This window comes from Tamandua tetradactyla, chromosome 12 (genome assembly GCF_023851605.1).
Source record: "Tamandua tetradactyla isolate mTamTet1 chromosome 12, mTamTet1.pri, whole genome shotgun sequence".
Classification (NCBI taxonomy): Eukaryota; Metazoa; Chordata; class Mammalia; order Pilosa; family Myrmecophagidae; genus Tamandua; species Tamandua tetradactyla.
In genome coordinates, this window is record NC_135338.1 from 11,702,604 (window position 1) to 11,722,261 (window position 19,658).

Sequence of the window (19,658 nt, forward strand, 5' to 3'; positions counted from 1 at the left end):
AAAGTAGATTGGAGGTTGCTAGATTGGGGGGTGACTGTTAATAGGTATGGAATTTCTTTGGGGGGTCATTAAATTCATATCCTGAAATTAATTGTGGTGATAGCTGTACAACTGTGAATACATTCAAACTATTGAATCGCAAGCTTTAAATGGGGAGATTGGATGCTATATGAATTATATTTCCATAAAGCTGTGTTTTTAAGAAAGACAAAACAAAAAAGGTCATGCAGCTTTTCCCTTGTTCACTGGGAACACTTGCTCCTGGAGCCCTAGACCCCCATTGAAGAGTTATGACTATCCTGAGACCACAAGGTTGTGACAAAACTCAAGCCTCACAGAGGCTTGTTGTCCCACCTCACCCCATCTTTCCAGTCATCATATCCAGGCAGCAAATGTACAAGTGAAGGAGCTTCAGATGATTCTAACCTCTAGGTCATTCGTGTTTTCTCAACAAAGGTCCCAGGGCAAGCCCAACTCTACCACAACCTGTTCCAATTCCTGACACAGAATCTGTGAGCCATAATAACGTGGTGGTTGGTTTATGCTACTCAGTTTCGGGGTGGTTTGGAAGGACTGTTCTTCTGGTTTACCCTACCACCTCACTACTCCTTCTGAGTCGACTGAGTTCCTCCCAAATCTCTGAATGTTGGAGCACTCCAAGTCTCTAAATGTGGACCACCTCACCTCTATTTCTATGATTACTCTCTTGGCAATCACATCTCATGGCTTATGACCCCCAAATTTATACCTTGAGCCTGAAACTCTCCCTTAAACTTTAGAATAGTATATTCATCTGCTTATTTGACACGTCTTACTTGAATTTCCAACTAGTATCTAAAACAATAAGAATGAAACCTCTCTGTTCCTCTAAATCTGCTTGTTTTTCAATCGTTTCCATCTTGGTAAATTGCAACTCTCAAGCTTCTATTTAAGGCCTCTTCACCTATACAATCCCTTGGCTCACTTCCTGGCCTCCTTTAGGTCTCTGCTAAAATTCTTGGTGAGGTATCCACTGACCATCTTATTTGAAGTAGTTACCCCATGTCCACCTGCGCTGGTTTGAAACTGTTATGTCTCCAGATAAGTTGTCTTTTTTTTTAAACATTTGCTCTCCTTATTATTTATTTATTTTTAGTCCATATGTTTTACTTGTCTGTCCATAAGGTAGATAAAAGGAGCATCAGACACAAGGTTTTCACAATCACACAGTCACATTGTGAAAGCTGTATCATTATACAATCATCTTCAAGAAACATGTGTACTGGAACACAGCTCTACATTTTCGGGCAGTTTCCTCCAGCCTCTCCATTACATCTTGACTAACAAGGTGATATCTACTTAATGCATAAGAATAACCTCCAGGATAACCTCTCGACTGTTTGGAAGTCATGTTCTTTTAATCTAATCTTGTGGAGGCAGACATATTGTTGGATGGGACCTTTTGATTAGGCTGTTTCCATGGAGATGTGACCTCACCCATTCAAGGTGGGTCTTCGCATCTTCATCTTTTACTGGGGTCCTTTAACACAGCTCATGGAAAGACAAAGCACAGAAAGAAAAACACCCCAGGAGAAGCCAGAAGTACCCATAGGGCTGAGAGAGCCATTTTGAAGCCAATCTAGGAGAGAAGAGCCATGTGCCTGCCCATGTGACACAGGAACCCACTGCTTTCTGCAGTGCAGGTATCCTCTTGTTAGTTTGGACATTTTGGTGGCCTTAGAACTGTTAATTTCTAACCGAATAAATTCCCTTTGAAAAAGTTAACCCATTTCTGGTATAGTACATTCTGGCAGCTTTAGCAAACTGAAACACCACCCACCATTCATATTCCTTACCCAGCCATCCAGTATTATTTTTCCCTAGCATATACCACCATCTGATATACCGTATCTGCTTCGAATTTGTCTGCATCTCTTTACTACAGAGTAAGCTCCAAGATAAAAGTTTTTGCCTGCTTTATTCACCAACTGTATTATCTCCAATGCCAAGAAATTTATAATGTATTTGCCACTCAGCAATTATTTAATGATTGAATAAATAATCAAATGAGTTCAGGGATCAAGCAGAGATGAGATCAAGGGTGTTATCTTCAGTTGGGAGGTATAACACATCTCCTGTATAGGGAAAAAGAGAAAAGAGTATCTCTGGCTTTGAAAACCAAAGCAAAGTATTAACAGTAATACCTTTTATACATAGAACTTACTATATCTTACAATGTGCATGTCTAGTCTTTACACATATTAACTGATGTAATCATCTCAATAGCCTATAGACAGATTCTCTTATTATTATTACCATTTTGTAGACAAGGAAACTAAAGCAGAGCAAGGGTAAGTAACTTGTCCAAAATAATTACTAGTCGGTGGCAGAGCTGGAATAGAAACCCAAGATGTCTGGTTTCAAAGCCTATCATCTTAACCTGCAAATTATATTGCCTTACAAGTTTATAGTGGGCTCTGTTATTTGATTAGGCCATGTACTGGTTTGAAAGGATATATGGGCCCTAGAAAAGCCATGTTTTAATCAAAATCCCACTTTGTAAAGGCAGAATAATCCCTATTCAGTACTGTATGTTTGAAACTGTAATCAGATCATCTCCCTGGAGATGTGATTTAATCAAGAGTGGTTGTTAAGCTGGATTAGGCAACAACATGTCTCCACCCATTTGGGTGGGTCTTGAGAAGTTTCTGGAGTCCTATAAAAGGAGAAACATTTTGGAGAATGGGAGATTCAGAGAGAGCAGAGAATGCTGCAGCACCACAAAGCAGAGTCCACTAGCGACCTTTGGAGATGAAGAAGGAAAACGCCTCCCAGGGAGCTTCGTGAAGGGAAGCCAGGAGAGAAAGCTAACAGATGACACTGTGTTCGCCACATGCCTTTCCAGATGAGGGAGGAACCCTGACCTTGTTTGCCATGTGCCTTCTCACTTGCGAGAGAAACCCTGAACTTCACTGGCCTTCTTGAACCAAGGTATCTTTTCCTGGATGCCTTAGATTGGACATTTCTATAGACTTGTTTTAACTGGAACATTTTCTCAGCCTTAGAACTGCAAATAAGCAACTTACTAAATTCCCCTTTTTAAAAGTCATTCCATTTCTGGTATATTCATTCCGACAGCTAGCAAACTAGAGCAGGCCACTTGATCTTCTGTGCTAATAGCAGTGAGGAAACTGACAGTTGAGTTAAACCAAGTTTGTGGGCTGGTGGGGTAGGGAGGGTGGAGAGGTCAAAAGCAAGCTGAGATAAAAACATGTTTGAAGTAGTTGAGCAGGGAACCCAGGAGCAAGTTATGAACTATTAGAATAGAACCAGTGGTCCAGGAATTAGATGTCACAATAAAAAGCAGGCAATAACAAGATTCAGTTGGCACATGCTATAGGGAGAAATGGAAAAAAAAAAAAAACACAGAAAAGGGGACTTGGGATTCAAATCTTGGAAAATGGAGTTAGGGGATTGTCCAGAGGGATATACACCAGCCAAGGCAGAAAGATTGATTTACTCTAAGAATATAGGTGACTGAAATCAGTTCCTCCTACCCTTCCCCAACCCCAGTTTATCTATGTTGATGGTTCCAATTCCCACAAGCTAAGACAAAGCTATTCATTCCACAACTAATGGTAAAATTAAAAAAGAAGATAACCCCATGGGAAGTAATTCAAGGATGTGTGTTCAGTACTTAAGTAATAGTTTTAAGTTCCTTCCTTAGATCTGGTTTAGACATTAAGGACTCTCAGTAGTAAGCTGGGATGAAAAGATCACTGCAGCAGGGTTGGCTAGACACCTGTCAAGACTGCTTAGACATACCCTGGCTGGGAGTTTTCAAAGTAGCAACTCATCTATTTAAACCAAATATTTTATCGAGCAATCCATCCAAATCAAGTTGTTTTAACAGATGTGCTTACAAAATACGTTATTATTCAATGGTACTAGAAAATTCTGATATAAGCCTCTAGGAGTCAGTGTGCTCTTTAACTGAGAAACATACTTTTTATTATGTGCTCATATTTATTACCACTGAGGACAGGAAAAACAATTACTTTAGTTACAACATGAAGAACTAAGGGTAAATCATCTTTAAAAGTTAAACAAAATGAAGTAAGACTGTATGGGCTGTAGAATCTATATTGGTAGATCTCAAATAAGAAAGCAACTAGGTGTCTAGGAATATCTACTGGACAATTTAGGCACAAATAGATATGTACTTAAAAATAGGGTAGCTAGAATAGATAAAATCATCTCTGGGAATTCCTTAAATTTATACTACAAAATCAGTTTTCAAAATTGTTATAACATTAAGTTAATTACAGTAGCAGGATTGGAAAAGAGCTTAAGGAACTTCTAGAGGTGGGGATGTGCTTCTAATAAGCCGTCAATGCTTCTTTTAGGAGTGAATATTTTGAGGTCAGGAGCCCTGCTGACTGCACCCAGACTGCTCAGAACTACCTGGCTCATGGAAAATACTCATTTTTCTAGCTGTTGAATATAGATGAAACTTTGATTAGATTTATAAAATAACTAAGGATAGTTAATGTCCTCTTGAGTGCTAAATTTGACAGGAATGAAATGATACCATGTGAAAACACTGATACAAGGGTAAAGCACTATTAATACAAACAAGACGAGAAGGGCTTGGAAATATCTCTAAGTATCACAGTTTATTTGCCTTGACCTACTTTTTTGGTGAGTTGAAGGCAATTTCTACTGAAGACACAGGACACTCGGGTTTACCTTTCTTTTTTTTAGTCATATTGGAAAGAGTGGGAGATGGGTCCTTTTTGCCTATCAGGTGCCTCAATTCTTATATAGATATCATGACAAATGAACAAAATAATTTTCTTTCCAGAGGGACGTGGGGATTAGTCGGAATAGAAATGCACTAGAAAAATCACTATTTTTTGCGTGTTTTTTGTAGTGAATTTTCTGGCTCCAAAACCTCTCCAATTTTGGATGGACTCATGGTGCAGGAAGAAATCCAAGGTAAGGCATTATGAATCTCACAGAGAAAAGGGATCTTCACCGGCAGAGCACACTCCATTTTATAAGATGTGCCATGTTACTTATCGACTCACATTTAATAAGCAATCTTATTATTCATATTTTCTACCTGCCTCCTACAGATAAGTTTCATTTTAATCTATGATATGCCGAGAACAATCAAGAGTTGTATCTTGCATTTATGATTAAGAACTTATATTTAAAACTCAAGACTTGGGTTTATATAACTATGATGATAAGGGAAATTAGAAACCAAACAGATGGGTATTTATAAAAACAGATATTTCAGGAAAGTAATAGAAGTTAAGGAGCCCTTTCCAACTCCTTTGTAAACTGAAACATACAATTACTTTAGGAAGAATTAAGCTTTTTTACTCCAGTATATGTCAAAGGGAAAACTTCTAGTAATCTTAACACTTTTACGCCATCAGATTTTGATGGACTGCTTTTTAGAAAGATTGTTCTAATCAACATTATATGATATTCTCTATTGATTACAGGCCAAATGGTTCATCTCAAGCATCAAATTAATTTTTATGATTAACATGGATGGTGTTTCAGTACTTAACATACTAGGCAGGAAGGAATAATTAATTTTTATCATCCATGAACTGTACAGATATGAAGTTAGACTATAATTTTCACTGATGGTCAATACTGTAGACTCCATGTTATGATTAATTCCAAGAACAAAATCTCTGCATCTTCAGTTCAGTACTTTTAGTTTTAACGATGTCTTCAAAGAGTTTTTGTTTTGTGTTTATCTTGCTCTTTTTGATAACAAAGTGCAAAAGATTCCTGCACAAACTGCCTGCACATTGGGCACTGCTGGAAATACTTAACACAGCCATCACACAAGCACGTGTGTCGACACGGCAGGAGCACCCAGTTCACAGTCCCGTTCTGGCAGACAACACAGTCCTTAACATTCTCCTCAGGCGACTCCACTTCATTCACAGCTAGACCAGCCTTTTCCAACAAACTCCTTTCTGTGTCCTTTTCTTCTGGAGAAGAATTACTTGAGGGGGTGGAATTATTATTTGCAGACATGAAAAGTTGCTGAAAATCAAAGACAAATTTAAAGATAATTACAAATGACATCTATTCTTTAAATCTGGGGATCGTAAGAGCTGCTCAAAATTTATGAGCTGGGAAATAAAAACAAAAGGCGGGGTGGGGGAGGCCTCATTAGCCGAGACTAAGGAGTGAAACCAGGAAAAAAGAAGTAACAGGAAAATCTCCCCTTTAAAATGTCTGTATGGGATCTTTCTAAGCACATGGGTGGTGACTTGGGGCTGCATGTACCCCAGAAAAACATGTTCTGAAATTTACTCCATTCTTGGAGGTTTGAACCCATTATATAAGTAGGACCTTTTGATGAGGTTACTTCAGTTAACATATGGCCCATCTCAATCAGAATAGATCTCAATTCTGTTACTGGAGTTCTTTATAAGCAGAGTGAAATTCAGACAGAGAGAAAGCCACAGAGGGAGCAGAAGCCAGAAAATGAAATCAGTGGAACCAGGAGAGAAGGGAGAGGCCACAGAGACCAGTGTCTTGCCATATGACAAGCTAAGGATCAAGGAATGCAAGCAGCCAGCCCCAAATGCCACACTCTTTGGGGAGAAAGCATCACCTGATGCCTTGATTTGGACTTTTCTCCTAACCTCAAAACCATAAGCAAATAAATTCCCACTGTTTAAGCCAAACCACTGAGCAGCCTAGGAAAATAAGATAACATGTCACAAAAGACTGCAAAGGAAGGTATCAACCATAGAGAAAAAAATCTTTTGTGTAAAATATCTGAATTTATAACATTCGTTAGCTAACTTTCTATAACTCACTGAAAAATCTAATTATCGTGTTATAGTCATTCTTTGAAACTCTACAAATAGAAGAGACAGAGATAAGACTTATAAAGTACAACTTACCTTAAGATCATAAAATTGACCTTGAGCCAGGAGTAAATATTGATACAATATTCTGCAGGAAAGTTTATAAGTCTTATCAGGAATATGAATTACTGACACCATTGAAATCTAAAAATAAAAATTGAACACTGGTCAGTACTTTACCTCCTCATATTATTTCACAGACATGTGAAAAATGCATCTCAAGTAAAAATAAGAGGTTGATGAATTAGAAAATGTGCACTAATCCAACTCTTAAATTATAATCTCTGAAGAGAAACCAGTTAACCACATATTTTTGCCTGAGTTATTTTAATTATGAAATAGATATAGCAGAATTACTATGAAATGATATAAAATCCTGAAAAAAGTCTGTATTCAAAATAAGTAAGCCTATCTCCCAAATTAGATTATAACATATAGTTATTGGAAAAAGGAAAACAAGAATAGACAGTGCTTAACAGACATTAGCTTACTGAAAACTCTAAAGGTAATTTCTTAGGAAGGAGAGTGAACAAGGAAGGTTAAGAACAATGAAAGTAGGGCATTAAAGTATTTTTATTCCTTTCTCTATTTTGTTAATAATAAAAACTACCGTAATTAATTACTCACTTAAAGTGAGATAGGTATTGGCATGTTGTCTATATACACAGAAGACAAAGCACATTATGTATTAAGGAAATGGAAATTAAAGCCACCATAAGGTACTACTACATACCTATTGGAATGGCTAAATTAAAAAGACTGACCAAACCAAGTGTTGTGAGGATGTGGAGAAACAAGAATTCGCTCATGAACTGCTGGTGGGAATGTAAAATGGTAAGCCACTTTGAAAAAAATGCAGATACTTTAAAAGCTAAACATACATTTTCCATATGATTCAGCCATTCCACTTCTAAGTATTTACCCAGAGAGAAATTAAAGCATGTGTCCACACAAAGACTGGCACTAGAATGTTCACAGCAGCCTTATCTGTAATAGCCAAACACTGGAACCAAACCAAATATTTATCAACAGATGAACAAACTGTGTTATATCCATACAATAAGATATAATAAAAAGGAATGTAGTACTGACACCAGCAACAACATGCACGAATCTCTAAGCATGCTGAGTGAAAGAAGACAAAGAGTAGATAGTATATGATTCCATTTATAGAAAGGTCTAGAAATGCAAACTAATAGATAGTGACAGAAAACAGATCAGTGGTTTCTGGGAACTGAAGAGAGAGGAAGGAGGAAGCAGAGAGAAGAAGGAGGGAGGGTTACAAAGAGGCCTGAGGAAGCTTTTGGGAGAGGACGCTCACGTTCATTATTTCATTGTGGTGATACGTGTTCATACATCACATCATATACTTTAAATATGTGCAGCTTATTGTACGTCAATTATAAATCAATATAACTTTTAAAAAGTTAGAAAACCTCCCAGAAACTAAGAAGAGAAGAAGACAGACCCTGCAATAAAGAATACACTAAAACAAACTCAGAGGAGCACTGTCCAGGAGGTCTAACGGCAGAATACAGAAATTTCAAGAAGGGCAGAACAGAGAAAATGGAGAAATTATGAATTAAATAATTCAAGTAAATTTCCCAGGATGGAAGGACAAGTGTCTCAAGATCAAAAGGGCCAAATGAGCACACAACACAACAGTTGAAAATAGAATCACGCCAAAGGCAAAGCACTGTGAAATTTCAAAACACTGAGACAAAAGGAAGATTCCAATAGAGAGACTTTTTTCCTAGGGAGAAAAAACAGGTCTCATACAAAATATAAGAAACTTCAGTGGCTTTAGACTCCTCAGTTAGTGACACTGGAGGGTAGCAGATGAATTAACACTTTCAGAAGTATCAAGGAAAATTATTTTAGCAGTATTCTATACCAAAACTATCAATCAAGAATGAGTATACATTTTCAGATATACATAAAGTCTCCAAAAATTGTTCCAGGCAGTCTTGGTCACCCAGCAGTTTTCTCTCATAATATTTTATATGATAAATTCTTGAAAATTAAAAAAATATGATTCTTGAAAATTAAAAAAATAACCAGCCAGTTTCATTATAAAGGAGCCTCACTGCTGAAAGATTTGTTAAATGGGGCATCACTATAGGTAAAATTAGGTTACAAGAATATGAGCCATTAATTTATGCATACTTTAAAAAATTTTATTATAAAATTACTATAATATAGTCATTTCTAAGAATATGTGCGGCCTCTGAAATTATTTTGTAAATTCTTTGAGAGTTAAAAAACCTTCTTACCCCTTTTTTGTATCATCAAATTTTTCAAGAAACTGTAGAAAGAGCCATTATGCTTCATATTTTGATGAAATAACCTAACAAGTTTTGAGTATGTCATACCTGTCTTCTAATATTTCCATTTAACAGTATAAGGCAAATTACATCCTTTAAAAGATAAATTATATTAAAATAAATTCAATATAAAAATCTTGTGTGAAAAAATGAACATTTTTATATACAATAATAACCAATTAAAAGATATAATGAATGAGAAAACACTACTTATTATTTAGGAATAAGTTTATCAAGAAATGTTTAAAACCTAAATGAAGAAAATTATAAAACACTCTAGAAAGGTACACAAGTAGATTTGAACAAATGGAAGGGCATCAATCTCTTGTTCAGTTTACGCTGATGTTAATTTACAAATTTAATGTGATCCCAATAAAAACGCCAATGGGCTTTTTTATAGAGAGCCAAACTCAACAAATTGATTTCAAAAATTCTAACATGGAAAAATAAACATACAACATCTGGGAAACACTGAAAATGGAGAGCTATGAGTTCTATCAGATATTAAAAATACTACAAAGGACTATAACCTGGGGCATGAATAGATAAATTGATGGAATAGAATAAGCAGTCAAGAAACAGACCCAACTAAAAATATGGTAAAGGTAACATCTCAAATCACTAGAGGACAACTAGATATCCACCATTTGCAAAAATGTAAGTTAGATGCATACCTCATACTATACACAAGGATAAAACTCTGAAAGCATAAGATCTAAATGTGAAAAAATAAAACCATACAAGTATTAGAAGGAAATGGGTGAATTCTCTTTTAGTTTTTGTGTAGGGAAAGGTTTCCAACTATGACTCGAACCTCAGAGGCAGGTTAAGATTGATACATCTGACTATAAATATAAAAAAAATTAAAAACATATGATAAAAAACACTATAAGCAAAGGTAAAGACATACAAGAAATCAGGAGGAAAATATTCATAATATATATCACACATTAATGGTTAAAATCCTTAATTTATGAAGAACTTTTAAGGGTTGAAGATAAAATGACCAAAAATACTAAAAAAATGGGCAAACAGCATAAACAATTAACAAAAAGATACGACGATGGCCCTGAAGCGCAGTTAAAGATGTTCAAATTCACTCACACTAAGATAAAAGCAAACTAAAACTTTACTGAGATACCATTTCATACCCATTAGATTGACAAAAGTTAGAATACACTTATGTCAATACACTCTAACGAGAAAAAGGAATTCCCAAACATTGCTGGTAAATGTTAAAAAAAAAAAAAAAAAGGTACAGCTCCAAAAACTGCAATGGAGGGGACTTTGGCAACATTTAACAAAACAATCTGAATTTATCTTTCAACCATACAACCCCAACCATATTAAAGTGCATTAGCACTGTTTATTAATTATTGCAGGACTGTTACTGGAAGCTACATGGATGTCTAACCTAGCTACATAGGAGATAGGTGGAATAACTATGGCACATACACACATCCAAACAATGGAATACTATGCCACTCTTAAAAAACATGAGGAAATACAGCACACTAACAAAGGGAAAGGGAAAAATCACATGATCATATTGATTGAGACTGAAAACGCATTCAAGAAAATTCAGCATCCTTTCCTAATAAAAATACTTAAAAAGGTAAGAATCAAAGGAAACTTCCTCAATATCAAGGGCATATATGAAAAACCCATAGCCAGCATCATACACAACAGCAAGAGATTAAAAGCATTCCCCCTGTGCTGGTTTGAAGCTATTATGTACCCTAGAAAAGTCATGTCCTTTAATCCTCATTCAATATTGCTGAAGAGGAACTTTTTTATTGTTTCCATGGAGATGTGATTCACCCAAACTGTGTGTGGGTGGTAACTTTTGATCATATGGTTTTCATGGAGATGTGTCTCTACCCATTCAAGGTTGGGTTGCTTACTAGAGGCCTTTAAGAGGGAACCATTTTGGAAAAAGCTTTCAAGCCAACAGAGCCTACAGAGCCAGACCACTGGAGATGAAGAAAGAAGACGCCCCTGGGGAATCCACTGGAGAAACCTGGAGGGAAAGCTAGCAGACATTGCCATGTGCCTTTCCCGTTGAGAGAGAAACCCTGAACATCAGGGGTCTTCTTGAACCAAAATATCTTCCCCTGGATGCCTTAATTGGACATTTTTATGGCCTTAGAACTGTAAACTTGCAACTTTATAAATTCCCCTTTCTAAAAGCCATTTCATTTCTGGTATATCGCATTCCAGCAGCCTATAAACTAAAACACCCCCTAAGACAGGGAATGAGACAAGGATGCCCATTGTCACCACAATTATTCACCATTGTACTGTAAGTCCTAGATGGAGTGATTAGACAGGAAAAAGAAAATAGTAGGCATCCAAATGGAAAAGGAAGAAGTAAAACTTTCATTATTTCCAGATGACATGATCATACACTTGGGAAATCCTGATAAATTATGACAAAGCTACTTGAGCCAATAAACAAAGTCAGCAAAGTGGCAGAATACAGGATTAACGTGCAAAAATCAGTAATGTTTCTATACACAAGTAATTACCTATCTGAAGAGACAATTAAGGAAAAAGTTCCATTCCAAATAGTAACCACTGAGGTGGGGCTAGATGGCGGCATAGTGAGGTATGGATTTTAGTTCATTCTCTAGAGCAGCTAGTAAATAACCAGGAACTGTATAGAATAACTGTTGGGGGGACATCAGTGACTGGATATATACATCATACATCAGTCTGGAAAGGGTGGAATGGCTAAGATCCCACATGGAACTGTAAGTTTCCCAAGTCATGGATGCTGGCACCCCTTCCCCATGGGCATGGCAAGCTGGTTCCCTGAGGGGAAAGGAAGGAGACTTTACAGGTCGTAAGTTAGTTGTAAGTTAGCTCAACCAAGCTCCAACTGAGGAATTAATTAACAAATCTGAACTGCTGTAAACAGGTCTGGAGTACAAATAAACCTGGAGTAAACACTAAAGGAACCAGGGGTTTTTGCCCTGGCAGAGAGGGGGTGGGGCTGGTGGGAAACAAACAAACAAAAAACCCCAGAGCTTTCTGAGTTGGACAGCACAAGAGGGCTGGACTCCAAGAAAAGGGAGCACAAAGAGTCTGGGGACACACATAGACATGTACCAACTCCAGCTCTTAACTGGCAAACCGGGGGAATGGGATCTGGCTCTGAAAAAGCCTTTTTTGTCTTTTGTTTTGTTTTAACTTTTTAACATTTTTGCTGTTGTTGCTGCTTCTTAACAGCTCATTAGATAGAACTGCCAGCACTCTCAGGCTTCAACACTGCCCCAGGTAAGGGTGGGATTAAGGTGTGTCTGACAGACAAAGTAAACAGCCAGGTGAATGGGGACAATCCCTAAGGATGTATCTTCCCCAAGGAAAGGGGGGTGGGGTCCAGCTCAAGTGATGACCCTCAATGAATTCCTGAAGGGAATTCAGGCCCCAGGGGCCGGAAAAATGAAATAACCTCTGCTGGTTTGAAACTCTTATGCACCCCAGAAAAGCCATATTTTAATACTGATCCAATCTTGTAGGGGCAGCCATTTCTGATTCAACAGTGTAGGGTAGAAACTTTTGATTATCTCCATGGCGATAATATGCCATGGAGATGTGGCATGCCCAATTGTGGGTGTGGCCTTTTGATTAGCTGGAGATGTAAATCTGCCCACTCAAAGTGGGTCTTGATTAGTTTACTAGAGTCCTTTAAAGGGGGAAACACTTTGGAGAAACCTCAGACACAGATGCTTGGAGAACAGTTGTTCAGAGCTGACTGAGACACAGATGTGTGGAGATGCTTGGAGTGCTGACAGAGAGAGCAGATGCCTAGACATAGGCAGAGCCAAGCAGACACCGCCATGTGCCTCACCACGAGATGCCAAGCAGACCAGACCCCACAGTTGCTGGCCCAGAGGAACTAAGTGAAGGTCCACAGACACTTAGAGAGGAAACCACTGGAATCAGAAGCTAGATGCAATGAACTGGGGACAAGGGTCAGCAGACACAAGCCATATGCCAGCTGACAGAGGTGTTCCAGACAGCATTAGCGTTTCTTGAGTGAAGGTAACCTCTTGTTGGTGCCTTAATTTTCACAGCTTTAACTGTAAACTTGCAACTTCTTAAATTCCTTATATATATATATATATATATATATATATATTTTTTTTTTATTGACCAAACAAAACAACATACAAACACAAACATTCTTAACATATGAACATTCCATACTTGGTGTATAATCAATGGCTCATCACATAGTTGCATATTCATTACCATGATCACTTCTTAGAACGTTTGCATTACTCCAGAAAAAGAAATAAAAAGAAAAAAGAAAAAACTCATACATACCATACCATACCCCTTACCCCTCTCTCTCATTGACCACTAGCATTTCCATCTACCCTATATATTAAATTCCTTTTATTAAAGCCATTCCATTTCTGGTATATTGCATTCCAGCAGTGTTAGCAAACCAGTACACAACCTAAGCCTGCCCTCTACCTCAGCCTCTGTCTCAACCACACCACTGGCAGGGAGACCCTGCTGAAATTAAAGGCACAACACCACTTTACATTGGTGGGAAGCTGCGGGCACACAAATGTCATGTGCTGGCTGGACAGGATAGGAAAAGCAGAGAGTCTAGAGGCTTCACAGAAAAGTCTGACCTGTTGGGTCTCATCCTCAGGGAAATGATATTGGCTACTCTCTCCTCCTGAGATGCGGGCCTGTCTGGTCTGGGAAAAAGTGACAAGAGTTGATCATATCTAAGGAGACCCTCCTCAAAAAATGGTTCCATATAGGAAGGGCAAGAAACAGAAAAACAAGAGCTGAAAAATTCGGATCAGCTAAACAGAACCTATGCTAGAAGTCTAGAATAAGTTGAACTGAATGTCAGAGAACAAAGCCATTCAACAAGAAATCTGTAGGTAAAAGAGTGAAAACAACATCCAAAATAAACTAATTAAGGAAATCATATGCCTAGACACCAGCAAAATATAATGAGTCACACTAGGAAAATAGAAGATACAGCCCAAAGGAACAAATCAACATTTCAAATGAGATACAGGAGTTGAAACAACTAACTCAGGATGTTTGAACAGACATGTAAAATCACATCAGAAATTAAATCAACAAGCTGAGGGAAGATATTGCAAAGGAGATGAAGGATATAAAGAAGACACTGGGTGAACATAAAGAAGAACTAGAAAGTTTGCAAAAACAAATCAAATAATTTATGGGAATGAAAGTCACACTAGAGAGATTTAAAAAACAATGGAGACTTATGTGCTGGTTTGAAAACATTAAGTACCCCAGAAAAGCCATGTTTTAATCCTTATCCAATCTTGTGGAGACAGCCATTTCTTTTAATCTTAATTCAACACCGCAGGTTGCAATATTTTGATTAAATTATCCCCATGGAGATATAACACCCAATTGTGGGTATCCACTTTTGATTACATAGAGATGTGACTCCCCCCATTCTAGGTGGGGCTTCATTAGTTTACTGGAATCCTATAAAAGAGGAAATATTTTAGAGAGAAACTTCAGAGCTGACAGAAATGACAGAAGCCTCAGAGTCAGCAGAAACTTCACAGCAGCACTGACACAAATGTGAACATGTGGAAAATAGAAACACATATATTTGGAGATGCGTGGACCCCAGCAGACATTGCCATGAGATGTTAAACAAACCAGAACCTGGAGAGAGCCAAGGGAAGCCAAGAGATAAAAGCCAGCCCTGGAGAAGTAAAGTGAGAAATCACCACATGGACAGAGACTGAAAGCAACCAAGTGCAGGAGCAAGGGTCTAGGAGATGCCACCATGTGACTTCCCAGCTGACAGAGGTGTTCCAGACCAATCGGCCTTTCATGAGTGAAGGTTAAACTCTTTTTGGTGCCTTAATTTGGACACTTTCACTTCCTTAAAACTGTAAACTTGCATCTTATTAAATTCCCCTTTCTAAAAGCTGTTCCAGTTTTGGCACATTATATTCTGTCAGCTTGCAAACTAACAAAACCTACAACAGTAGATTTGAACAGGGAAAACAAAAGGATTAGTGAATTAGAGGACAGAAATTCCAAAATCCTACACATAAAAGAAAAGACAGGGAAAAGAATAGGAAAATATGAGCAGGGTTCTCAGGAAATTTAATGCCAACATGAAGTGCATGAATATACGTATTAAGGGTGTCCCAGAAGAAGAGAAGGGAAAAGGGGGAGAATGACTAACGGAGGAAATTATCATTGAAAACTTCCCATATGTTATGAAAAACATAAAATTACAGCTACAAGAAGTGCAGCATACCCCTACAGAATAGATCCAAATAGACATACTCCAAGACACTTACTAATCAAATTTTCAAATGTCAAAGACAGAGAGAATTTTGAAAGGAGCAAGAGAAAAAGTAACCCATCACATACAAGGAAGTTCAATACAACTGTGTGGATTTCTCAGCAGAAATAATAGAGGCAAGAAGGCAGTCATATGATATATTTAAGATTCTGAAAGACAAAATCTGACAACCAAGAATTCTATATCCAGCAAAACTGTCCTTCGAAAATGAGGGGGAGTTTATAATATTTTCAGACAAACAATCACTGAGCGAGTTTGTGACTAAGAGACCATTACAGGCAGATACGAAAAGACAGAAGAGAGAAGTCTAGAGAAGAGTGTAGAAATGAAGACTATCTACCCTGTAAAGGTAAAAAGAGAAAAAAAAATCAGATATGACATATAAAATCCAAAAGACAAAATGGTAGAAGAAATGACTGCCTTTACAGTAATCACATTAAATGTTAATGGATTAAACTCCCCAATCAAAAGACACAGACTGGCAGAATGGATTAACAAACAGGACCCATCTATATGCTATCTACAGGAGACTCAATTTAGACTCAAGGACAAAAACAGATTCAACGGGAAAGGCTGGAAAAAGATATTTCATGGAAACAACAATCAGAAATAAGTTGGGGTGGCTATACTAGTATCTGACAACTTAGACTTAAAATATGAAACAATTAAAAGAGACAAAGGAGGACATTATGTATTAATAAAAGGAGCAATTCAACAAGAAGACATTACAATCATAAATATTTGAGCACTGAGCCAGAGTGCTCCAAAATACATAAGGTAAGCACTGACAACACTGAAGGGCAAAGTAGACATCTCTACAATAATAGTTGGAGACTTCAATTCCCCACTCTCATCAATGGATAGAACATTTAGACAGATGATCATTAAGGAAAGAGAGATTTTGAATAATATGATAAGTGAACCACACTTAACAGACATTTACAAAACATTACACCCCACAACAGCAGGATACACGTTTTTCTCAAAATAGTGACCAAAGAATCAGGGATCTAGGAATAAGCCTAAACCAGGGATATCAAGGACTTGTACCTAGAAAACTATGAAAAAATTGCTAAACGATATAAAAAACGACCTAAATAGATGGAAAGACATTCCATGCTCATGGATAGAAAAGTTGAATGTTGTTAAATTGACATCTTAACAATTCTGCCCAAATTGATCTACAGATTCAATACAATACCAATCAAAATGCCAACAACCTACTTTGAAGAGCTAGAAAAGCTAGTTATCAAATTTATTTGTAAAGGAAAGAGACTCCCAAAAGCTAAAGATATCCTAAAAAAAGAAGAGTGAGATGGGAGGGCTATTTCACTCTACTCCTGACTTTAAGCCACTGTGATCAAAACAGCATGGTACTGGCACAAAGACAGAAGTATCTACCAATGGAATTGAATTGAGAGTGCGGAGACAGACCGCCAAATCTAAGGACAACTGATCTTCAATAAGGCTTCCAAATCCACTGAACTGGGACAGGATAGTCTTTTCAATAAATGGACATGGGAGAATTGGCTATCAATAGCCAAAAGAATGAAAGGGGATCCCTACCTTACACCCTATACAAAAATTAATTCAAAATGGATTAAAGATCTAAATGTAAGAGCCAGTACCATAAAACTCCTAGAAGAAAATGTACAGAAACAACTTCGAGATCTAGTAATAGGAGGTTAGGAGGTAGGTTCTTAAACTTTATATGTAAAGCACAAGCAGCTAAAGAAAAAATAGATAAATGTGAACTCCTTAAGATCAAGAGCTTCTGTGTCTTAAAGGACTTTGTCAAAAAGGTGAAGAGGCAGCCAACTCAATGAGAGACAATATATGGAGACCACATATTGGATAAAGGCTTGATATCCTGTGTACATAAAGAAATGATACAACTCGAGAAGGAAAGGACAAATAACCCAACTATAAAATGGGAAGAGGATATGAATAGATAGATACTTTTCCAAAGAGAAAATACAAATGGCTAAAAGGCACATGAAGAGATGCTCATTTTCATTAGTTATAAGGGAAATGCAAATCAAGACAATAATAAGGTATCACCTCACACCTATAAGAATGGCTGCTATTAAACAAACAGGAAACTACAAATGTTGGAGAGTATATGGAGAAAATGGAATGCTTATTCACTGTTGGTATTGTATAATGGTCCAGCCACTGTGGAAAAGTTTGGTGATTCCTCAGAAAATTAAATATTGAGTTGCCCTCTGACCCAGCAATACAAATACTCGGTATAAACCCAGAAGAGCTGAAAGCAGACATCTGCACACCAATGTGCATAGCAGCACTATACACAACTGTGAAAAGATGGAAACAATTCAAGTGTTCATCAACAGATGGGTTGATGAACTTTGAGGACATAATGCTAAGTGAAATAAGTCAGACATGAAAGGACAGATACTGTATGATTTCACTATTATGACTCTGGTAAAGGTAACCTCAGAGGTTACACTGTAGAATATAGCAGACCTAGAGGTACACAGAAGCAAGAGATGGGGGAAAGGCCACCCACTGAGGCTGAATTTAAATGCAAGGGATCAGAAAGAAGTGATGGTAACTAAACAGTGGGGTTACAAGTAATATTGCCATATGGAAGGTGATGATGACTGAAATGGGATATATAGTACATGTATCGCACTGATTAAGTTCTCAATGAACTATTTCAAAAGTATGACATTGGACAAAGAGTCAATAGTTGAGGGGTATGGGGGAAACTAAAATTGTGTGCTATGGCCAATAGTTAAGAGGAAAACATCAACAGTACCACAGCACTACCAGGGTCAACTAACTGGGGGAGGAGGGACAACTGATAAGGAGTAGTTTTGATTTGATATTTGGTGACACTATTTTGTCAATTCTTTGTCTCTATGGACCAGTGAAATTTGTCTAAAATTGAAAGTGCTGCTGACTGTACAACCAAGCGAGGATACTGTAAGACATGGTTTGTTTATCTTGGACATTATCAATGATGCCCAATAGGTGGAGGGAGCCAAAGAGTACAACGACTGAGAAGCAGGGTGGCGAACTGTGATCCAGTTGCATGATGGACTATGGTGTGCCTACGGAAATGAAGGACGCTGAGAAGCACTCAACCAACTGAATAAACCTTGGGGACAATGTAGTGTGCAAAATAAGCCAGAAACAAAAGAACAAAATGCTAAGGTCTCTTTCAGAAAATACTTATAAGAAAATTGGAGCCTAGATTGTAAGCTATTACAGCGGCCACACTTAGCTTGAAGTTGTAAATGTATTTCTCAATTCTGGGACTCTGAGTTATATGTGTATCAGCTGGCATTTCCCTGGAACTTGGAGTAACTCCGTGACACCTGGAGGGCTGCAGCCCTGAAAGTTAGCACAGCTTTATACAGTAACAGTTAAAGTAACAGAAAAAGAGATCAGGCCTCAATTACAGATAAAAACAAAGGCAATCTGGCTGGGACTAAGGTAAATCAGAATGCAGGGTAAAAGATGACAGCCTGTGTATTCTAGACCTTCACCAAATGCAGAGAGTTTATATAATGTCCAGAACTTAAATTTTCTGTAACACACAATCTAAATCAACCTGTCTGGACAGCTCATTTAAACAACTTAAACTCCTGGAGTCCGGAAAGGGAACAAGGCCTTGTAATTCTGCATAGCTTAATGTAATACTAAAATACATCTCAGACTATGCTAGGCTGATATTTAAAAAGTATCAGTAGATTCCCTTGAGGGTCTGAAGGAAAAAAATATATATATGAAACTACTGAACTTTCCCATCTGAGAAACCCTGAGTACCCTCTCAACCACTGGGGACTCTGAAGAAAACAGGCCAAGCCCTTGATTTTGAGGCCTGCCCTTGTGAAACTTATTTCCGTAGTTGCTTCCAGGAACCCTCTTTGTTCAGATGTGCCCTCTCTCTCTCTCTCTCTCTCCCTCTCTAGGCCCAACTCTGCAAGGAAAATCACTCCTCTTCCCCTTAGTGGGACATGATATTCAGGGGTGCAAGTCTTCCTGCCACTACTGGATCAACAATGCCCTCCTGACGAAAAGGGGAAAAGAAGTGTAACAAAATACGGCATCAGTGGCTAAGAGAGATCAAATAGAGTC

At 37.7% G+C, this 19,658-nt stretch overlaps 1 protein-coding gene across 1 annotated transcript in view; it reads right to left on the reverse strand.

Moving 5' to 3' along the window:
- Positions 1-1,108: 1,108 nt before the first annotated feature.
- Positions 1,109-19,658, reverse strand: part of CGRRF1 (cell growth regulator with ring finger domain 1) — a 78,396-nt gene continuing 59,846 nt past the window's right edge. Inside the window, exons 5-6 of the mRNA XM_077122589.1 lie at positions 6,927-7,034; positions 1,109-6,054 (exon numbers count right to left, since the gene is read on the reverse strand). Coding sequence (XP_076978704.1) covers positions 5,734-6,054; positions 6,927-7,034 — 429 coding nt within the window. The 3' untranslated portion in view covers positions 1,109-5,733. The remainder of the gene's footprint in view (positions 6,055-6,926; positions 7,035-19,658) is intronic.